The sequence below is a fragment of the Balaenoptera musculus genome, chromosome 6 (genome assembly GCF_009873245.2).
Source record: "Balaenoptera musculus isolate JJ_BM4_2016_0621 chromosome 6, mBalMus1.pri.v3, whole genome shotgun sequence".
In the NCBI taxonomy this organism is placed as follows: Eukaryota; Metazoa; Chordata; class Mammalia; order Artiodactyla; family Balaenopteridae; genus Balaenoptera; species Balaenoptera musculus.
The window spans coordinates 7,503,988-7,520,154 of record NC_045790.1 but is presented as its reverse complement, the minus strand read 5'-3'; the positions used below and the strand labels follow the sequence as shown (position 1 = coordinate 7,520,154).

General features: G+C 50.2%; 1 protein-coding gene across 1 annotated transcript; it reads left to right on the top strand.

Annotated features, from left to right (window-relative positions):
• NEIL2 (nei like DNA glycosylase 2) lies at nt 1-14,276 on the top strand. Its single transcript, XM_036856652.1, has 5 exons — nt 1-137; nt 2,032-2,171; nt 7,500-7,834; nt 12,209-12,408; nt 13,880-14,276. Exons 2-5 carry the CDS (start codon nt 2,034-2,036, stop codon nt 14,191-14,193), a joined length of 987 nt encoding a protein of 328 aa, XP_036712547.1. The 5' UTR covers nt 1-137; nt 2,032-2,033; the 3' UTR covers nt 14,194-14,276.
• Nucleotides 14,277-16,167: the final 1,891 nt, after the last annotated feature.

Genomic DNA, 16,167 nt, shown 5'->3' with positions numbered 1-16,167 from the left:
CACCTACGACAGAGTGCCGCGCGCATCCTAGGGGCAACCCGCGCGCACGCCGGGCGCCGGGTCTTCCACGGCCCGCGCGGAGGCGGTCTGCGGGCCTCGCAGGCGCTGGGGTCCCGGGGTCTGCGGGCGGGGAGCTGGTAAGTCCCGCCGCGAGTCCCCCTGCCGCGTCGCGGGACCTGCGCGGGTCGGGAGGGGGCGGAGCGGCGCGTCCTCGGCGGTGGCGGGTCCCCCCGCCCCCCGTCGGAAATGCTAGGGCTTTCCCCAGCTTTACCCTCGTCACCTTGTTACCGGCGTGAAAACTCAGTTACCGAACGTTTTAGAAGCGTCCCTCATGGAAACCCGCAGCCCGGGTTGAATTTTTCTTTTTTTTTGGCTGTTTACCACTTTTTAACATTCGCCCCCCCCCCGCCCGACCGAGGCTTCTGCAGTGACCGTCAGTCCCGTCTCTGCGTCCGCTTCTCCCCCCATCACCCCGAGAAGGCGCTGGGCAAAGCAGACATTTTAGACTCTCCCCGGGGCGGGGGCGGGGGCGGCGGTGACGTGCTGAGAAGAGAGGACGCCGGCGACGCCCCCTCCTCCGTCAGTGTGGTCCGCTAGCCAGCCCCTTACCAGCCTCGCGCGGTTAACGAGCGTGCGCGGGGTGTCCCCTCGGGACCTGTGTCCCTGCGGCTTCTGATCTTTTAAGGCTGTGGTAGAGGCCGCTCGCTGCCCAGCTTTCCATCTCCATAAATAAACCCGAGAAAGAATCATGCCCTTGTGTCGAAAGATTTTAAGCATCAGAGGCATTTCAGAGGGGAGCTTTTCCAGAAGCTTCCACGGTTGGAGAGACAGGGCGCAGAGCTGGTTGAGGTTCAGGTCGGCTGCACGGTGGCCGGTCTTCCTGCAGCCCCGCTGTTTTGTCAGGAGAGCCTCTCGAGTGACTTGAAGGTCTGATGAGGGGCAGGTGTACTACATTTTAGTGAGTCTAAAGCACCATCAAATTAAAAATACATATTATGGAACGTGCTGCTAATGAAACTCTGAGAAAGCACGGACTGTAAGAGGCACCGCCATTTCAGAGATTTTAAAATATTACTTAGAATTACTGAAATGCAGTAGCTACCACTGTGCCAGGAAACTGCTTAGTTCTTTGGGTTTTCATCATAACTTGCAGTCTTGCGCAGGTGAGGAAACAGGTGGATAAGTAGGGTAAGGGTGGGGGGAATGCCTTCTGTGTCTTAGAAGCTGGGGTGCTGAGCACTCAGGCTCAAACACATGAATGCCTCCCGCACAAGCTCGCAGTGAACTTGGATGATTTGGGCAGGAGGAGATGGGGGTCACAGGTCACCCTACATCACGGTTAAAATGGAACCCCAGCTGTTTCTCAGTTACCAGGGATAATCTTCCCTAGGTAAGCCGGATGTGGCCTCTCCCTGATCTGACCTGACATGACCCTGTGTCTGCACCTGTCATGATTCTGAGCTCTGCATTGTTGTCACATATGCCGTGCTGCTACTAGCAGGGTGGTCCTGGCAGGGCTGGATCTGCATCTGTGTCTGTGTCCCTTACAGCCTTCTCTACCTCGACCATCTCTCCACGGAAAGAGAGGAGATAAAGCAGCAGCAGTGGGCTGGAATGATTGCTTTGGGGAGGCAGAAGGAGGACAGAGAAAGCCTGGAGATGAGTTAGGGACCACAGTCCAGGAAACGAGTAACAAGGGTGGGCTCCCGTTCAGGCTGCCACAGGATCAAAGCGGAGGGCGCTTGTGGTGTGATGCCTGGCACACTGTTGGTGCTGCCTGAAGAAAGGCGAGAGGGGATGGGATGGGGCAGCCGTCCTCGGGAAGCTGGCTCACAGCCTCCCTCACTGGGGCTTTCTCTTTGATCCGACCCCACCTTCCCAGCCACGTTCCCTTTTTGGCCGTATATGCTCTTAAAGTTGATGGCAAAAAAAAAAAAAACCCAAAAACGGCTGCTTGGAGCTTGGCACCCATCAGAAATTCTAGAGAAACCAGCTAAGTCAGCGGCCTGTTTTCCACGTTTCTGCCTGCAGGGATGCCGGAGGGGCCGTCTGTGAGGAAGTTTCACCATCTGGTCTCCCCCTTCGTGGGGCAGCAGGTGGTCAAGACAGGGGGCAGCAGTAAGAAGCTGAACCCTGCCGGCTTCCAATCCCTGTGGCTGCAGGACACCCAGGTGAGTGCATCGTCTTCTGACGGGCTCATTCCACAGCTCACCCCAGCGGGCCGACTCCGTCAGCACACCCTGTACCGCCCCTAAATTTATCTCAAAACTTTCCATGCTGTCACTTCCTCGAGCCTGAGGCGAGCACGCTGGGACTCCACGCAGCTCCCCTTCTGACATTTCTCAGCCTCAGGTGAGCAGCACAGTGGCCTGCGGAACTATAAAAAATACATGTGCACGAGCTGGGTATTCACATTCAGCGTCTGGAGCGGTTGTGATGACTCCAGCAGACTCTGATGTGCACCTTTGTTTGGAAACCGTGTTTCATTCTATGGGGCCAGCAGGGAGGTGAGGAAAGAGCATAGCCTTCTGATCTGGATTTCAGCCTGACTCATCTTTGCTCTGAGCATGAGTCAGAATTCCCTAAGGCAGCGGTCCCCAACCTTTTTGGCACCAGGAACCTGTGGTTTCGTGGAAGACAATTTTTCCACGGATGGCAGGGGCGTGGGGGGGGGGATGGTTCAGGCGGTAATGCGAGCCATGGGGAGCGGCAGATGAAGCTTCGCTCGCTCTTCCCCCCGCCGCGCACCTCCTGCTGTGTGGCCTGGTTCCTAACAGGCCGTGGCCCGGCCAGGGACCGGGGGTTGGGGACCCCTGCCCTAAGGGGCTCGCAGAGCTCTTTGTGGTCTGACTCATGCCTCCCTCTCTGGCCTGCAGTTCACCCTGCCCCAGATCTCTCTCCAATCATTTTGAACTATCTAGAGCTCCTCTCACAGTCCTTCATGGTTGACGTGCTGCTGCCCTGCGTGGGCAGGTCTTCCTTTTTCTCCCAGCTCCACCCCCATTCCTGTCCCTTCATGTTACCATGGTAATTCCTGGTCTCCTTCTGGATTTAGCCTTGCCATCACATCCTCTGAGAAGCCTGCCCTGCCTTCTCTGGGTTGGAGAAGAGACTCTGCTGTGCTTCCCGGGCACCCTATACCTCCTTTTGGACGCTCACTGCTGAATTTGTCCTGCCTGTTGAGTGGAGGAGACAAGTAAACAGGGCAGGGGCTGTGACCTCAGCAATATTGTATTCCTGGCACTTAACTGAGTGTCCGGCACTTAGGAGGCATTTGGTAATTGCCGGTAGAAAAACCAAGGATTTCTGCTGCTTCTTAGCTGTGTGCTCCTGAGCAAGTTACATAACCTCTTAGCTCTAGTGTCTGCTAGAATTGTAAAATGGGGATAAACACCTACCAGTTAAAATTGTTGAATTAAGCAGACTTTATGCCTGGCACATAATAGGTGCTCAGTAAATACTAGTTCTCTGTCTTCCACCTTGGCCTTCTCTCTCTCTCTCTCTCTCTCACACACACACACACTCTCTCTCTCTCTCTCTCACACACACACACACACACACACACACACACACACAGGCTATAAAACCATTCTTGAACTGGAAGAGGTCTGTGAGAGGTGTGCTACACCTTCATGGGTGTTCCATTCTTGAACTGGAAGAGGTCTGTGAGAGGTCTGCTACACCTTCATGTGTGTTTTCTGCATTTGGAGGTGGGGCTCAGGGAGGGGGAGTGGTTAGCCCAAGCCGACGTAGCTAGCAAGGGACAGAGACTGGAGCACAGGCCCCCTGACCTCCAGGTCTGTGCTGTTCCCGTGAGAGCACCTGGACTCTTTGTCCAGACTGGCCTGCAGAGTTTGCAGGACAGGATTAATGTCCCTTTGTCTCTGGGTCCCAGTGGCTGGGATCTTAGCACCTGCCTTCACAGAGCTGGCTTGCAGAAAATATTTACTCAGTAGCTGAGTGGACAGAAGAATGTGAGGCAAGGGAGCCTTGAGATGGATCTGGGCACTGGTTTCCCAGTAAACCAAGGCAGGGGTCAGTGTTGGGAGCCCAGAAGCCTAAGGGAGGTGGCCTTGGGGAGCTGCCTGGCAAGTGGGTCCCCATCAGTGGGCTCCCTTTCGGTGCCTCTGTCCGTGGGTCCTATTCTCAGGATCTGAGAGTTGAATTTGGAAGTTTGGACCTGTGTCCCTAAATGGGAAGCTGTTAGGTAAGAATGAATGGAGGAAGGGAGCGTGTGATTAAGGCCCAGCTGAGGGCCTCGACATAGAAGAGGTCCTGTGGCCTGGAGAAAAAGCCTTCATGACGGAGATGGGACTTGAGCTGGACCTTGAAGGATGGAGGACTTAAGTGGGTCAGAAGGAGAAGAAAGGGCATTTCAGGTTTGAAAATCAGTTACAGATTCAAAAATGGAGGTGGGAGGGCTTCCCTGGTGGCGCAGTGGTTGAGAATCTGCCTGCCAATGCAGGGGACACGGGTTCGAGCCCTGGTCTGGGAAGATCCCACATGCCGCGGAGCGGCTGGGCCCGTGAGCCACACTACTGAGCCTGCGCGTCTGGAGCCTGTGCCCCGCAACGGGAGAGGCCGCGATAGTGAGAGGCCCGCGCACCGCGATGAAGAGTGACCCCCGCTCGCCGCAACTAGAGAAAGCCCTTGCACAGAAACGAAGACCCAACACAGTTATAAATAAAAAAAAAAAAAAAGGAGGTGGAATGAGCAGGGTGGGCTCGTGAGGCAGAGGAAAATTGGCTCCACTCTGTGCCAGCTGTTTATCTGGCATGGCCCTTCACTGTCCTTCCTTATAAGCTCACCAGTTTCTGTGTCAGGAATTATGTGTAATTGCTCATAACAGACTCAGAAGAGTGGCTTATACAAGTCAGGAGGGTTTTTTTCCGCCTTCCCATAATAGGAAGTCCAGAGGAGGCGGTCCAGGGTGGTGTAGGAGTGACACGATATCACTGGGGCCCAAGCTCCTGCTCTTCTCTCCCTGGGTTGTAGCCCTCATCCTCATGATGATGATGATAACATGGCAGCTGGGATTCCAGCCATTACATCCACATTCCAGGCAGGAAGAAAAGGCAGGAGAGAGCTGGAAACTGGTTCATCCATTTTAAAGAGCTTTCCTGGAAACCACATTTGACCATTCCTGCACAATCTCACTGGCTTCCCCATCTGTAAGGGAGGCTGGGAGACGTAGGTTTTTAGCTGAGCATGTTGACGTTCCTGAAATCAGTAGATTTGTTGGTAGGGAAGAGGGGAGAGAGGGATAGTGGGAGGCAGCCAGCAGTCTCTCCACACCTGGTCCCATATCTTCTCTTTTGTTTTAGCCTCTCATTTTGCAGAGCACACACTCCAGAGCTGCCTAAGAAAGCATTATGGGTGGGAGGTAAATATTGAGTCCTTTCCGCCTGTTAATGTTTCTGTCCCATCCTAGTCTGGGTGGGTGGGACATCTGGAGATCAAATCCCACTGCGTACTTAGACTTTATATCAGTCCTCCAATTAAAAAATATTTACAGCTTTACTGAGGTGTAATTCACATCGCATCCAGTTCACCCATTTCAAGTGTACAATTCAGTTTCTTGACACAGAGTTGTGCAACCATCACCATAATCAACTTCAGAACATTTCATCACCCCCGAAAGAAGCCTTGTGCCCATTAGTCCTTTCCCTTTCACCCCAACTCTCCACCCCCAGCCCTAAGCGACCATTTTACTCTATTTTCTGTGCTACAGATTTGCCTTTTGTGGGGGCATTTCACATACTTGGAATCATGCCGTGTGTGACTGGCTTCTTTCACTGAGCATAATGTTTCGTAGGTTCATCCCTGTTGTAACCTGGTTCAGAACTTCATTCCTTTTAAATCCTGAATTCCCTGAGGGAAGGAGCAAAGACTCACTCATCTGTGTGGCCCTCAGCACCTAGCACACTGCCTGGCACGTTGTATAAACCCAGTTAACAATTAGAACTGAACTAACCATAGTGTCAGAGGAATTTAAAAGAGGGACGGCGGAAATTGCCGTTGTTGGGAAGGGTGCAAGGGTCTCCCGACCTAGGCCTTTTGACCTGGTAAATGTTTTGACCTTGAGGGTCATCTGACAAATATTTTCATCAGCCTTATACCAACATGGGTGAAGTTGCATCGAGAAAGTGTTGTCTGGAGCAAACTCTCTTATGCCTACTTTATTCCTTGCTCAGGTTTTTATGTAAGCTCAGTTAAACCATTTCTGATGTGTGGCAGCAAACAACTGTGCTCACATTTGCAGTTAAGTTATTCTGGAATTATTTAGAAAGATAATGCCCTCTTTTGGGGAGAGGGCTTCAAAAGACTGCTCCAGTTGTTAATTTTTATACTAATTGACAAATTGGAGATCTCATCAGAACTGTGATCTTTAAGTATGTACCTTTGGTGGTCAAAGTATCACAGGCATTTCCATTATTAATGCCAGATGTTTCGGTTTTAATTCTTGGAAAGACTGCCTGAATTTCGGGTCTTGCAGAAAGAGGCTTATCCTGGAATCGGGCCATATACACATTACCTTCCAGGACTAGCTATATGAAAATAGAATACTCAGTAGCTGGAACATTCTTTTACACACATTTTCTGTTTTCATTTTCTTCTACTGAAATCGTACTGATCGTCATTTTTTATCGTGAGGTCTCTTGTGGCCATTCCTTCTATCAAATCCAATTTCACGGGGGTGGTGAGGGCTACAGAATTTTACAGTGGGTTGTCTTTAGCTGCTGTCAGTTTGTGGTGTGTATGTGTATGTATGTTGATTATTTCTATCAAAGAAAAAGTATTATGAATTGAATACAGGAATGACAATTAGTATTTACTTATTAGCTAATTCATGAAAAAATTGGGAGTATTTCCCCTCAGGTATTCTAGGGTGGCCCTGCATCTAGCGTGCATCTATTTCATTGCTGATCTGATACTTCCACTTACTTTGAAAACCATGTACTAAGTGCCCACACGACTGGAGCAAAAAGCAAAAGGCAAGTCCCAAATACTCAAGCTGGGAAAGTTTCATGGAAGAGGCAAGAGGGGAGACATTTGCATTAGGATAAATGTCTATATACATCTCTTCCAGTCTTCCCCTTTCTGGGTAAGACTCAGTCTGTTTTGACTGCAGTAACAGAATACCTCACACCAGGTGGCTTATAAACAACAGAAATTTATTTCTCACAGTCTGGAGCATGGAAAGTCCAAGGTCAAGGTGCCAGCAGATTCAGTGTCTGGTGAGGACCCACTTCCTGGTTTGTAGACAGCCATCTTTTTGCTGTGTCCTCATGTGGAAGAAGGGTTGAGGGAGCCCTCTGAAGTCTCTTTTATAAGGGCACTAATCCCATTCATGAGGGCTCTACCTTCATGACCTAATCACCTCCTGGAGGACCCACCTCCAGACACCATCACACTGGGGGTTGATTTCAACACATGAATTTTGGGAGGACACAAATAAGTCTATAGCAGAGCCTTAGATCATGTTCATCTTTTTCTAGGTCCATGGAAAGAAATTATTCCTTAGATTTGATCCAGATGAAGAAATCATGTGCCCTGGCAACAACCCACTGTCAACGCCTCTACACAAAGAGTGGAAGGAAGAGGCCGGGCACCACCAGGAAGTCTCTGACCAGTCCTCCGGGTCCCCAGGAGGAGACGATGCTGTCCCCAGTGGAGATGATGGCCTGCAGTGTTTGTGGGGAGACAGCCCTGCAGGAGGTGCCGAGAGGTGGCTGCAGGTCAGCTTTGGTTTGTTTGGCAGCATTTGGGTGAACGAGTTCTCCAGAGCGAAGAAGGCAAACAAGAGGGGTGACTGGAGAGACCCCTCTCCAAGGTAAGGCGTGGTTGAGCAGGCCGTGGGCTGTGAGTGTCGGCGGCTGTGCGGGGTCTGTGGGGTTCGCCAGGGCTCCACTGTGCGGGCCTGGGCCGGGCTCTGCGGGCACGCTGGGTGGTCTCCAGCAGCCCGCCGCCTAGGAGAGAGAACCCGCTTCTCTGCCCACTGAGATGGCAGGTCGACTGTGGTCTGCACCCAGAGAGGGATGGGGACCACCTGGCAGCTTAGAGAGCGGGGAGTACTTTCCCAACAAACACAGCCCTTGAGGCTGGGAGGCCTCTGAACAACATTTTATGGCTTGACTAGTGCTCTCTGAATTTAGGGACAGAATTGCCCCAGTTTTCAGTCTGTTAATGTTGAGGAGAATATCAGTGCAGAAACCTCTATCCATGTTCAGGATTCTTTCCTTAGTGTAGATTCCCAGAGGAATCATTGCTGGTCAAAGAGAATGAACGTTCTTATGGTAGCACTGAGTTTTTTGTGTACTTCTTATCAATTTGTAGGGGCTTTCGGATCCTGTGTGTTACCCTCTGTGATGTGTGGTGCTAGTGTTTCCAGCCTGTCTGTGTCCTTTGATGGTGTTTGTGCCTTTAGGCATTCAGGATTTTTAGTTTGTATGTAGTGAGTGGTCGGTATTTTCCTTGATAGCTCTTAAGTTTTATCCTCTTGCTAAAGAAGGCTCCTTCTACCTCCAAATCAAAATACTTTTCTAGTTTCATAATTACATATTTTTTCATGTCCAGAACTACAGTCTTTGTTTATGGTATGATGTAAGGCCAGTAAGATGCTTGGGACTATAAAAATAAGTCAGAGAGGGAGTTCCCTGGCAGTCCAGTGGTTAGGACTCAGCGCTTCCACTGCCGAGGGCCTGGGTTTCATCCCGGGTCGGGGAACTAAGATCCCGCAAGCCGCATGGTGAGGCCAAAAAAAAAAGAGAGAGAGAAAAAAAAAAAAACAACTCAGACTGGCTTGAATGGTGAGATTTTTTTGACTCACAGACAGTTGACCCTTGAACAACACAGGTTTGAACCGCACGGGGCCACTTACACGGGGATTTTTTCTATAGTAATATTACATTGCTACATGACTCACTCTGAGGTTGGTTGAATCCGTGGATACAGAACCGTGGATACAGAGGCCGGCTGTAAGTTATGTTCGCAGATTTTCAACTATTCAGAGCGTCAGCTTCCCAACCCCCAAGTTGTTCAGGGGTCAACCATAATTAGAAGTTCAGAGGGAGTGTGGGCTTTGGTGTTGACGCTGGTCCAAGCCTTTGGCTTCACATTCTTGTGATTCTCCTGACTTTGCACTTTGCCACATTGTTGGCTTTGTCCTTAGACCAGCAGCAGGAGACTCCTGCAGTTCCAGGCCTTATATCCACACAAGAAAAGAGGAAGAGAAGAGAGAGAGGGTCATTTCTAAAGTTCAGATGAGCAAGGAGAGCTTTCCCCGAAACCCCCAGGAAACCTCTCATGGCCCGAAGCTGGGCTCATGGGCTGATTCCGGACTCGGTCACCAGCCGGGGCAATTGGAACGCTCTTCCACTAACAAGGCTGGTCCCGCAGGCCTTCAAATTTATTGCCACACAGTGAACTCATGTCATTCACTTATTTTTGAATCTCTTCCTGTCAAGTTATAACTCCTTCCATGTTGCATATTTTGCTTTGGCTGCCGCGCCCCCTTTTTTTCTTTATTAGGCTTGCCTGAGTTTTATCTACTTTGTAGGTCCTTCAAATAAATAATAATAGTTGTGTATACTATCCACATGGAAGAGTATTTCCTAATTTTTCAAGTCTTTGAGTATTTGGGGTCATCTTTTTGGGGTTTTTTTTGTTGTTTTAATTTTTTTATTGGATTACGATCAGGGTGGCAGCCTGTAAATTTTCTACTTTTGGCATCAAGATTTGCAGCCAAACACATAATTGATCTTTGCTTACATTTTGTGTACATAAATGAAGATAGAATGTTCATTAAAAGTAAAACATTCTGACAAAAACCAACCAAACAAAAAAAGAAAAACATTCTGTAAATGTTAAGAGCAGGTTATTGTTTTGATAGCTCAGATTTTCTCTGTTTTTGCTTATTTTTTTTTTGTTTAATATGCAAAACTTGGGAAGAGGAGCATTGAAGTCCCCCAGGCTAGTTGTGGTTTTATAGAGTTTCTCCTTGTCTTTCGTGTTTGTTTCTGTGTTTTGCTGCCCTTGCTCCCAGGCATCAGGGTCCCTGACTCTCAAAGGTTCTTTGCAGCTTCATTATTAAACAGTCCTGGACCCTCTCTCTGCCCTTAGCCCTAATTCTGCTTCTCTTGATGTTAACAGTGCCGCTCCGTGTTTGGTGGCTCACCCCCTGGTCTTTTTTCCACTTAGCTGTAGGTCTGTTTTTTCACTTATTTTAGGTATGCTTGTTGTAAACAGTAAATAGCAGGCTTTTGTATCTCTTTAAAGTCAGACGCAAACTCCTTGTTTTGAAATGGGGTAACTGTGCTATTTGGATTTTCTTTCATTTGTAGTTTTATTGTCCCTTGTTTTCTTCTTTTCTGTTGGATTTATCACATTTCTTTTCTTCCTTTTTTTTTTTAAAATTAATTTTATTTTTGGCTGCGTTGGGTCTTCGTTGCTGCGCGCGGGCTTTCTCTAGTTGCGGCAAGCGAGGGCTACTCTTAGTTGCGGTGCGCGGGCTTCTCATTGTGGTGGCTTCTCTTGTTGTGGCTCGCGGGCTCTAGAGCGCAGGCTCAGTAGTTGTGGCGCACGGGCTTAGTTGCCCCGCAGCATGTGGCATCTTCCTGGACCAGGGCTCGAACCTGTGTCCCCTGCATTGGCAGGCGGATTCTTAACCACTCTGCAACCAGGGAAGTCTCTTTTCTTCCTTTTTTTTTTTTAAACCTCTGTTAATTTGGAAGTACTGCTATTCATCTTTATTCCTTTGGTAATAATATTATCTTTAAATGATACCTGTTTTTTTCCCTGAGTTAATAACTATCAAATTTTTAATAGCATTAAATTAATAATCTTCTCCCTTATTATTAACACTGATATTTTGCTCACTCTCCTTCCCCCCTCCCTCTGAGATGAGACCTTTAAAATATTTCTTCTTCTGTACTTTCCTGTCATTTCTTCTCCCATCTCTTGTGTCTGCTGAGATAGTTTAGAATTTTAGTTCCAGATTGTTAATTAACTACATTGTTAGTTATGTATAATTAAATTAATTAATATTAAAAACACACTAATGTAGGTGTCTTTTTGTTCTGAGAATCTTTTCCTCACACTTGGATTACAGATGCACTGTTACGATTGCAGGCCACTCGGATCTCACAATAGACGTGACAGAGTCCAGTGCTAATCTTTCCATCCGTCCTTTCCATCTCCCCTCATCTTGAGATCCTTGCTGATTTAATTTCCGTTGGGATGTACTTTTCATTGAGTAATTACCTCAGGTACTATGCGTAGGTGTTTTTCTGAGTCCTGTTCCTCTCAAGCTGTCCCTTTACTTTCACATAAGATACCACCCAGGTCAGATACGTGAGTCTTGGAGTCCAGCTGCAGCCCGAGTCTCTCCCCTTACAGAGTAACCCGTTATTGCTTCTCAGGGTTCATGAGGTTTCTCCTGTGTCCCTGGAATTCAGGAAGCCCGGGGAGGGGCGGTGTGTGTATGTGTCTTTCTTGGTAGGTCTTGCCTGGGACTGGGAGAGCTGCCTCCTTAGCGTCGGTTTCTCTGTCCTCCGTCCTTCACAAACCCTGCTTTGTGCCATAGCCACACCTCCTGAACTTGAGACTTCTCTGTACGTCCCAAGTTGCCTTCTGCCAACACGTATTGTTATGATCAGAAAAAAGGAGAGAGTAGACATTTTCTTTTTTTTTTTTTTTTTTAATATTAAGCATTTCAATCTTTTTTTTTTTTTTTTTAATTAATTAATTATTTATTTATTTTTGGCTGTGTTGGGTCTTTGTTTCTGTGCGAGGGCTTTCTCTAGTTGGGCAAGCGGGGGCCACTCTTCATCGTGGTGCACGGGCCTCTCACTGTCGTGGTCTCTCTTGTTGCGGAGAACAGGCTCCAGACGCGCAGGCTCAGTAATTGTGGCTCACGGGCGTAGTTGCTCCGCGGCATGTGGGATCGTCCCAGACCAGGGCTCGAACCCGTGCCCCCTGCATTGGCAGGCGGATTCTCAACCACTGCGCCACCAGGGAAGCCCGACATTTTCTTTTAATTACTCCATTTGGCCGTGAGAGTTTAACAATTCTGGCAGAGCCATCCCTTTTCTCCTCTGGGACCTTAGCTTCCCCAGATTATCCTGAGCGGAGTGGGAGCTGTGTGTGCACGTGTGACCTGATGCTGCTGTCATAGCCCTGTGCACTGTGACCTCTCCTCTCTTCCCAGGCTGGTCCTGCACTTCGGCGGGGGCGGCTTCTTGGCCTTCTATAACTGTCAGATGGTGTGGAGCTCCTCTTCCCCGGTGGTCAGACCCACCTCTGACATCTTGTCAGAAAAGTTCCATCGAGGACAGGCCCTGGAAGCTCTGGGCCGGGAGCAGCCCGTCTGCTGTACGCTGTTGGACCAGAGATACTTCTCAGGCTTAGGTATGGCTGATGGCAGAGGGTGGCCCCACTGAGCGACTCAATGAAAAAGTCCCTCGTCCAGGAGGCAGGAGACTGGCACCCACCGCAGGTGTCAGTGATGCTGGACGGTCACCTGGGCTCCTCGGCTCCACCTCCCTCGTTTTTAAAATGAGGGAGCAGATCAGGCCGTGTCTAGCTTCTCTCCTACGCTCATTACATTATCAGTCGCAGTCGGCCTGACGGCCTGATAGCCGCACTGGAGCATGACCTTCTAGAGTGCAGGGGTCACGTCCCCTCCATCCTTTTTTTGTTTTTAATTTGTTTTTTAATTTAAGTATAGTAGGACAAACGCAGACCCTGCACCCAGAGGAGCACAGGCTTCCAGGAGCGGCCTTTGGGGTAATTAGCAAGAGAAATGCTGGTGTAACCGGCTGTTGTTACAAACGATAATCAGAACAGCCGACATTTTTCAGGTGACTCCACTGTGCCAGGTTCGTGGGTTCATCCTTACTGCTCTTCCCCAGGATGGCCACTTACTAGTTTTCCCTTCATTCAGGTGAAGAAACGAAAGCAAAAGACACATTGCTCTAAGGGCACAGCTGAGATATGAAGCAGGTAGTCTGCTGGCGAATTGTAGAGAGAAATTTTGTGCGACTGTGAAGCTCTTGGAAGAGCAGCCTTTTCACCCGTCCGTCCATCTGCTCCACACGTGCCGAACGCCTGGCCTCCACCGAGCCCCTTCTCTTCCTGAAGGAGAGTTTGTTAGTGACCCAGCAAGCATGGACTCAGCCCCCTGGAGCTTAAGATAGACTGTGATAAATGCCTGGTAGAGGTTAAAGAAAGTGCACTGTTGGGACATTTTGAAGAAACTTACTGATTCTGGACGGAGAGGTCGAGGTTGACTTCACAGCAAATGAGGCAGGAGTAGGAAAGTAATATAATAATACCTCCTAAACACTTTCTATATTTCCGGTGTCATGCTTGACATTTTAATTAATCATAACAGCTAGTATTTATTGATTCCCCTCTACATACCAGCACGGTCGGTGCTCAGCATTTGTATGTGTGTGTGAGAATTCTCATTTACTGCCCACGAAAACCAGGGAACCTCCCCCGCGCTTTACAGACCAGGAAACGGAAGCCTCAAGAAGGCAGGGAATTCACCAGGGTCAGGTAGCCGGGATTCACAGCCAGGCACTCGGGTCCAGAGCCCCTCTTGTTAATCTCTTTGCTGTAACATGGGCCACGCGTGAGTTTTATGTCATTTCGTCTTCACAACAACCTGAAGGGTAAGTGTTAGCAAATACTTCGCAGACGGGCCGGCTGATTCAGTACGTGACTTGCCCGAGAGCTTCTCAGCCGCGCTGGATCTTCGTGAGATGCTCGCCGCTGCCGTCGTATCAGCTGTGCTCTGTTTTGTTAATTTTGTGGCCAGGTTTCCTTATGGATGTGTCCTTTTTCCTTCCCTTGTCCCCTCCCTGCCTTCTTCCAGGGAACATCATTAAGAACGAGGCCCTGTTCAGAGCTGGGATCCACCCGCTTTCTCCCGGCTCACTCCTGGGTCTTCCTCGCCTCGAGGCCCTGGTGGACCATGTGGTGGCCTTCAGTGCAGGCTGGCTGCGGGGCAAGTTCCAGGGCAGACAGCAGCACACGCAGATCTACCAGAAGGAGCGGTGCCCTGCTGGGCACCAGGTCGTGAAGGAGGCACTGGGGCCTCCGGGGGGCTTGCAGAGGCTCACGTGGTGGTGCCCCCAGTGCCAGCCCAGGTTGTCACCGGATGAGCCAGAGCAGGTGGAGCCCTCCTAGGGCGCTCGGGCCCCTTCTACACAGAGCCTTGCCCTTGAGGGACCGTGATGCCTGAGTGTCGCCAAAGGGGTTGTGGGCAGGGTTTGGGACTGGGGACAGGAATTGGGGGGGGTGGGGTTGGGATGCCGGTACTGTTGGTGTTCATCTCACCGGAGTTCAGGCTGAGGCAGTTTCCACAGGGTCCGATTTTGTTCTTTTCTAGTTTTGGTTAATTGTTCCTATCTAATTCCACCACTGTTGACAGATGAGGCAAATCGTGATGGCAGTTAAGGGGAAACCTCCCGGAATGACAGTGGGGCAACGAAAACGAGAGCCAGTGGAAGAGAGCTGTGCCAGCATTGCTTTGCAGGTGTTTGGTTTGGTTTGGTTTTGGTTTTGAAACATTGGCTGGTGTTAAGACCCTCCATTTGAGAACCAGGAAAAGGGAATTATCCTTCTTGGTTCCCCAAGAGGGATCCAGGGATGAGGAGGGAGTAACAGGAGAGCAGTGCTCGGATTCAGCCTCCTGCCTGGACCCTTCCCACGGGACGGAGACGCCAGGAGAAGGAGGGGAAACGGGGGGACCAGGGAGCTGGCCACCTTCCCGTTGTGTCCATGGGCTTTAGAAAAAAGCGACTTGTTTCCTCCCCAAGGTTGATGTGTTTGTGACTGTTGACGTGCTCAGCAGTGCAGGAATCCAGGTTGTTAGCAAAACCTAGAAGAAACCAGGACATGAAAATAAAGCTCTTTGTTACTTTAATGTTGTCATCTTTATTTGGCAGTAAAGGTTCTTTCACCGTACGTAACGGAGCTCTTTGTGACGGTGCGTTGAGGACTTGTTGGGTTGGTTGGATGGATCCATTTAAAAGGAGCAGGTCAGGGAGAAGGGTGCACATGCGCCCTTACAACCTGTCTGTGTGAAGTCACCGGGAGTTGTCCACAGCGGGGAAAGCCACCTTATGGCAGGCATCAGCGCAGGGCCAAGATGGTACCCAGACAGGCCATTTCCCGTAAGTCAGCATCTGCCGGGGTCTGGAGTACAAGAGGGGGAGGCTGGACAGGCGTCACAGCCCGCGTGCGGGTGGACACCCACTGCGATCGGTAGGAACGGGGAAATGCTGTTGCAGTTGCTGAGAAAAGCAGCGACAGGACTAGAGACAGCTGTGGTGTGGAAAGAAGAAGAGATGGGAGGGTCAACCATGGTGATGGGCTCATAACGCATCATCTGACTGGATGTGGGAACGAGGGAGGGAGGGGGGCTGAGAGCTGGAGGAAGCTGCCCCCACCTCGCCATTGAGACAGAGAGTCACGGGAGCTGAGGCAAGTTCCGTGAGGAGACAGACCCTGAGTGCTGAGCTTGAGGCACCTGCACCCAAGTGGGGGGACAACACAGCCAGGAAATGGGCCTGGCTCCCGCAAGTGCAGGCTTGCAGGTATGGATTTGGGAGCTTTCCTCAGAGCTGAGGGTCGGTTTCGAGAAGGTTAACAAGGCGATCATGCGGCATGAGAAGGATGGAGATCACAGGGGAACCTTAGAAGGTCTTTTGTTCAAGGGGCAAGAGAAGACAAGCCAATGGAAAATCAGATAAAACAGGAGAAAGGAACTTCGGGGGGCAGCCAGTGGTGCACACGTCGAGAAGAGGCCTTCGAGTTTGACGGTTGGTCAAATTTGAGGTCATGACCTCAATTTGGTCGAATTTGAGGTCATGACCTTAAAGAGCCATTTGTGCGGAGTGGCAGCCGGTCTGCAGGGGCTGAGGACTGGGTGGGAGCCCAGGGGGCAGTGAGTGTGCTCTGCTCTTCAAGAAGGTTGTCCTTGAGGAACTTCGCTGGTGGGTCCAGTGGTTAAAACTACGAGCTCCCAATGCAGGGGGCCCAGGTTCAATCCCTGGTCAGGGAATTAGATCCCACGTGCATGCTGCAGCTAAGAGCCTACATGCCACAACTTAAAAAAAAAAAAAGATCCAGCGTGCCGCAACTAAGACCTGGCGCAGC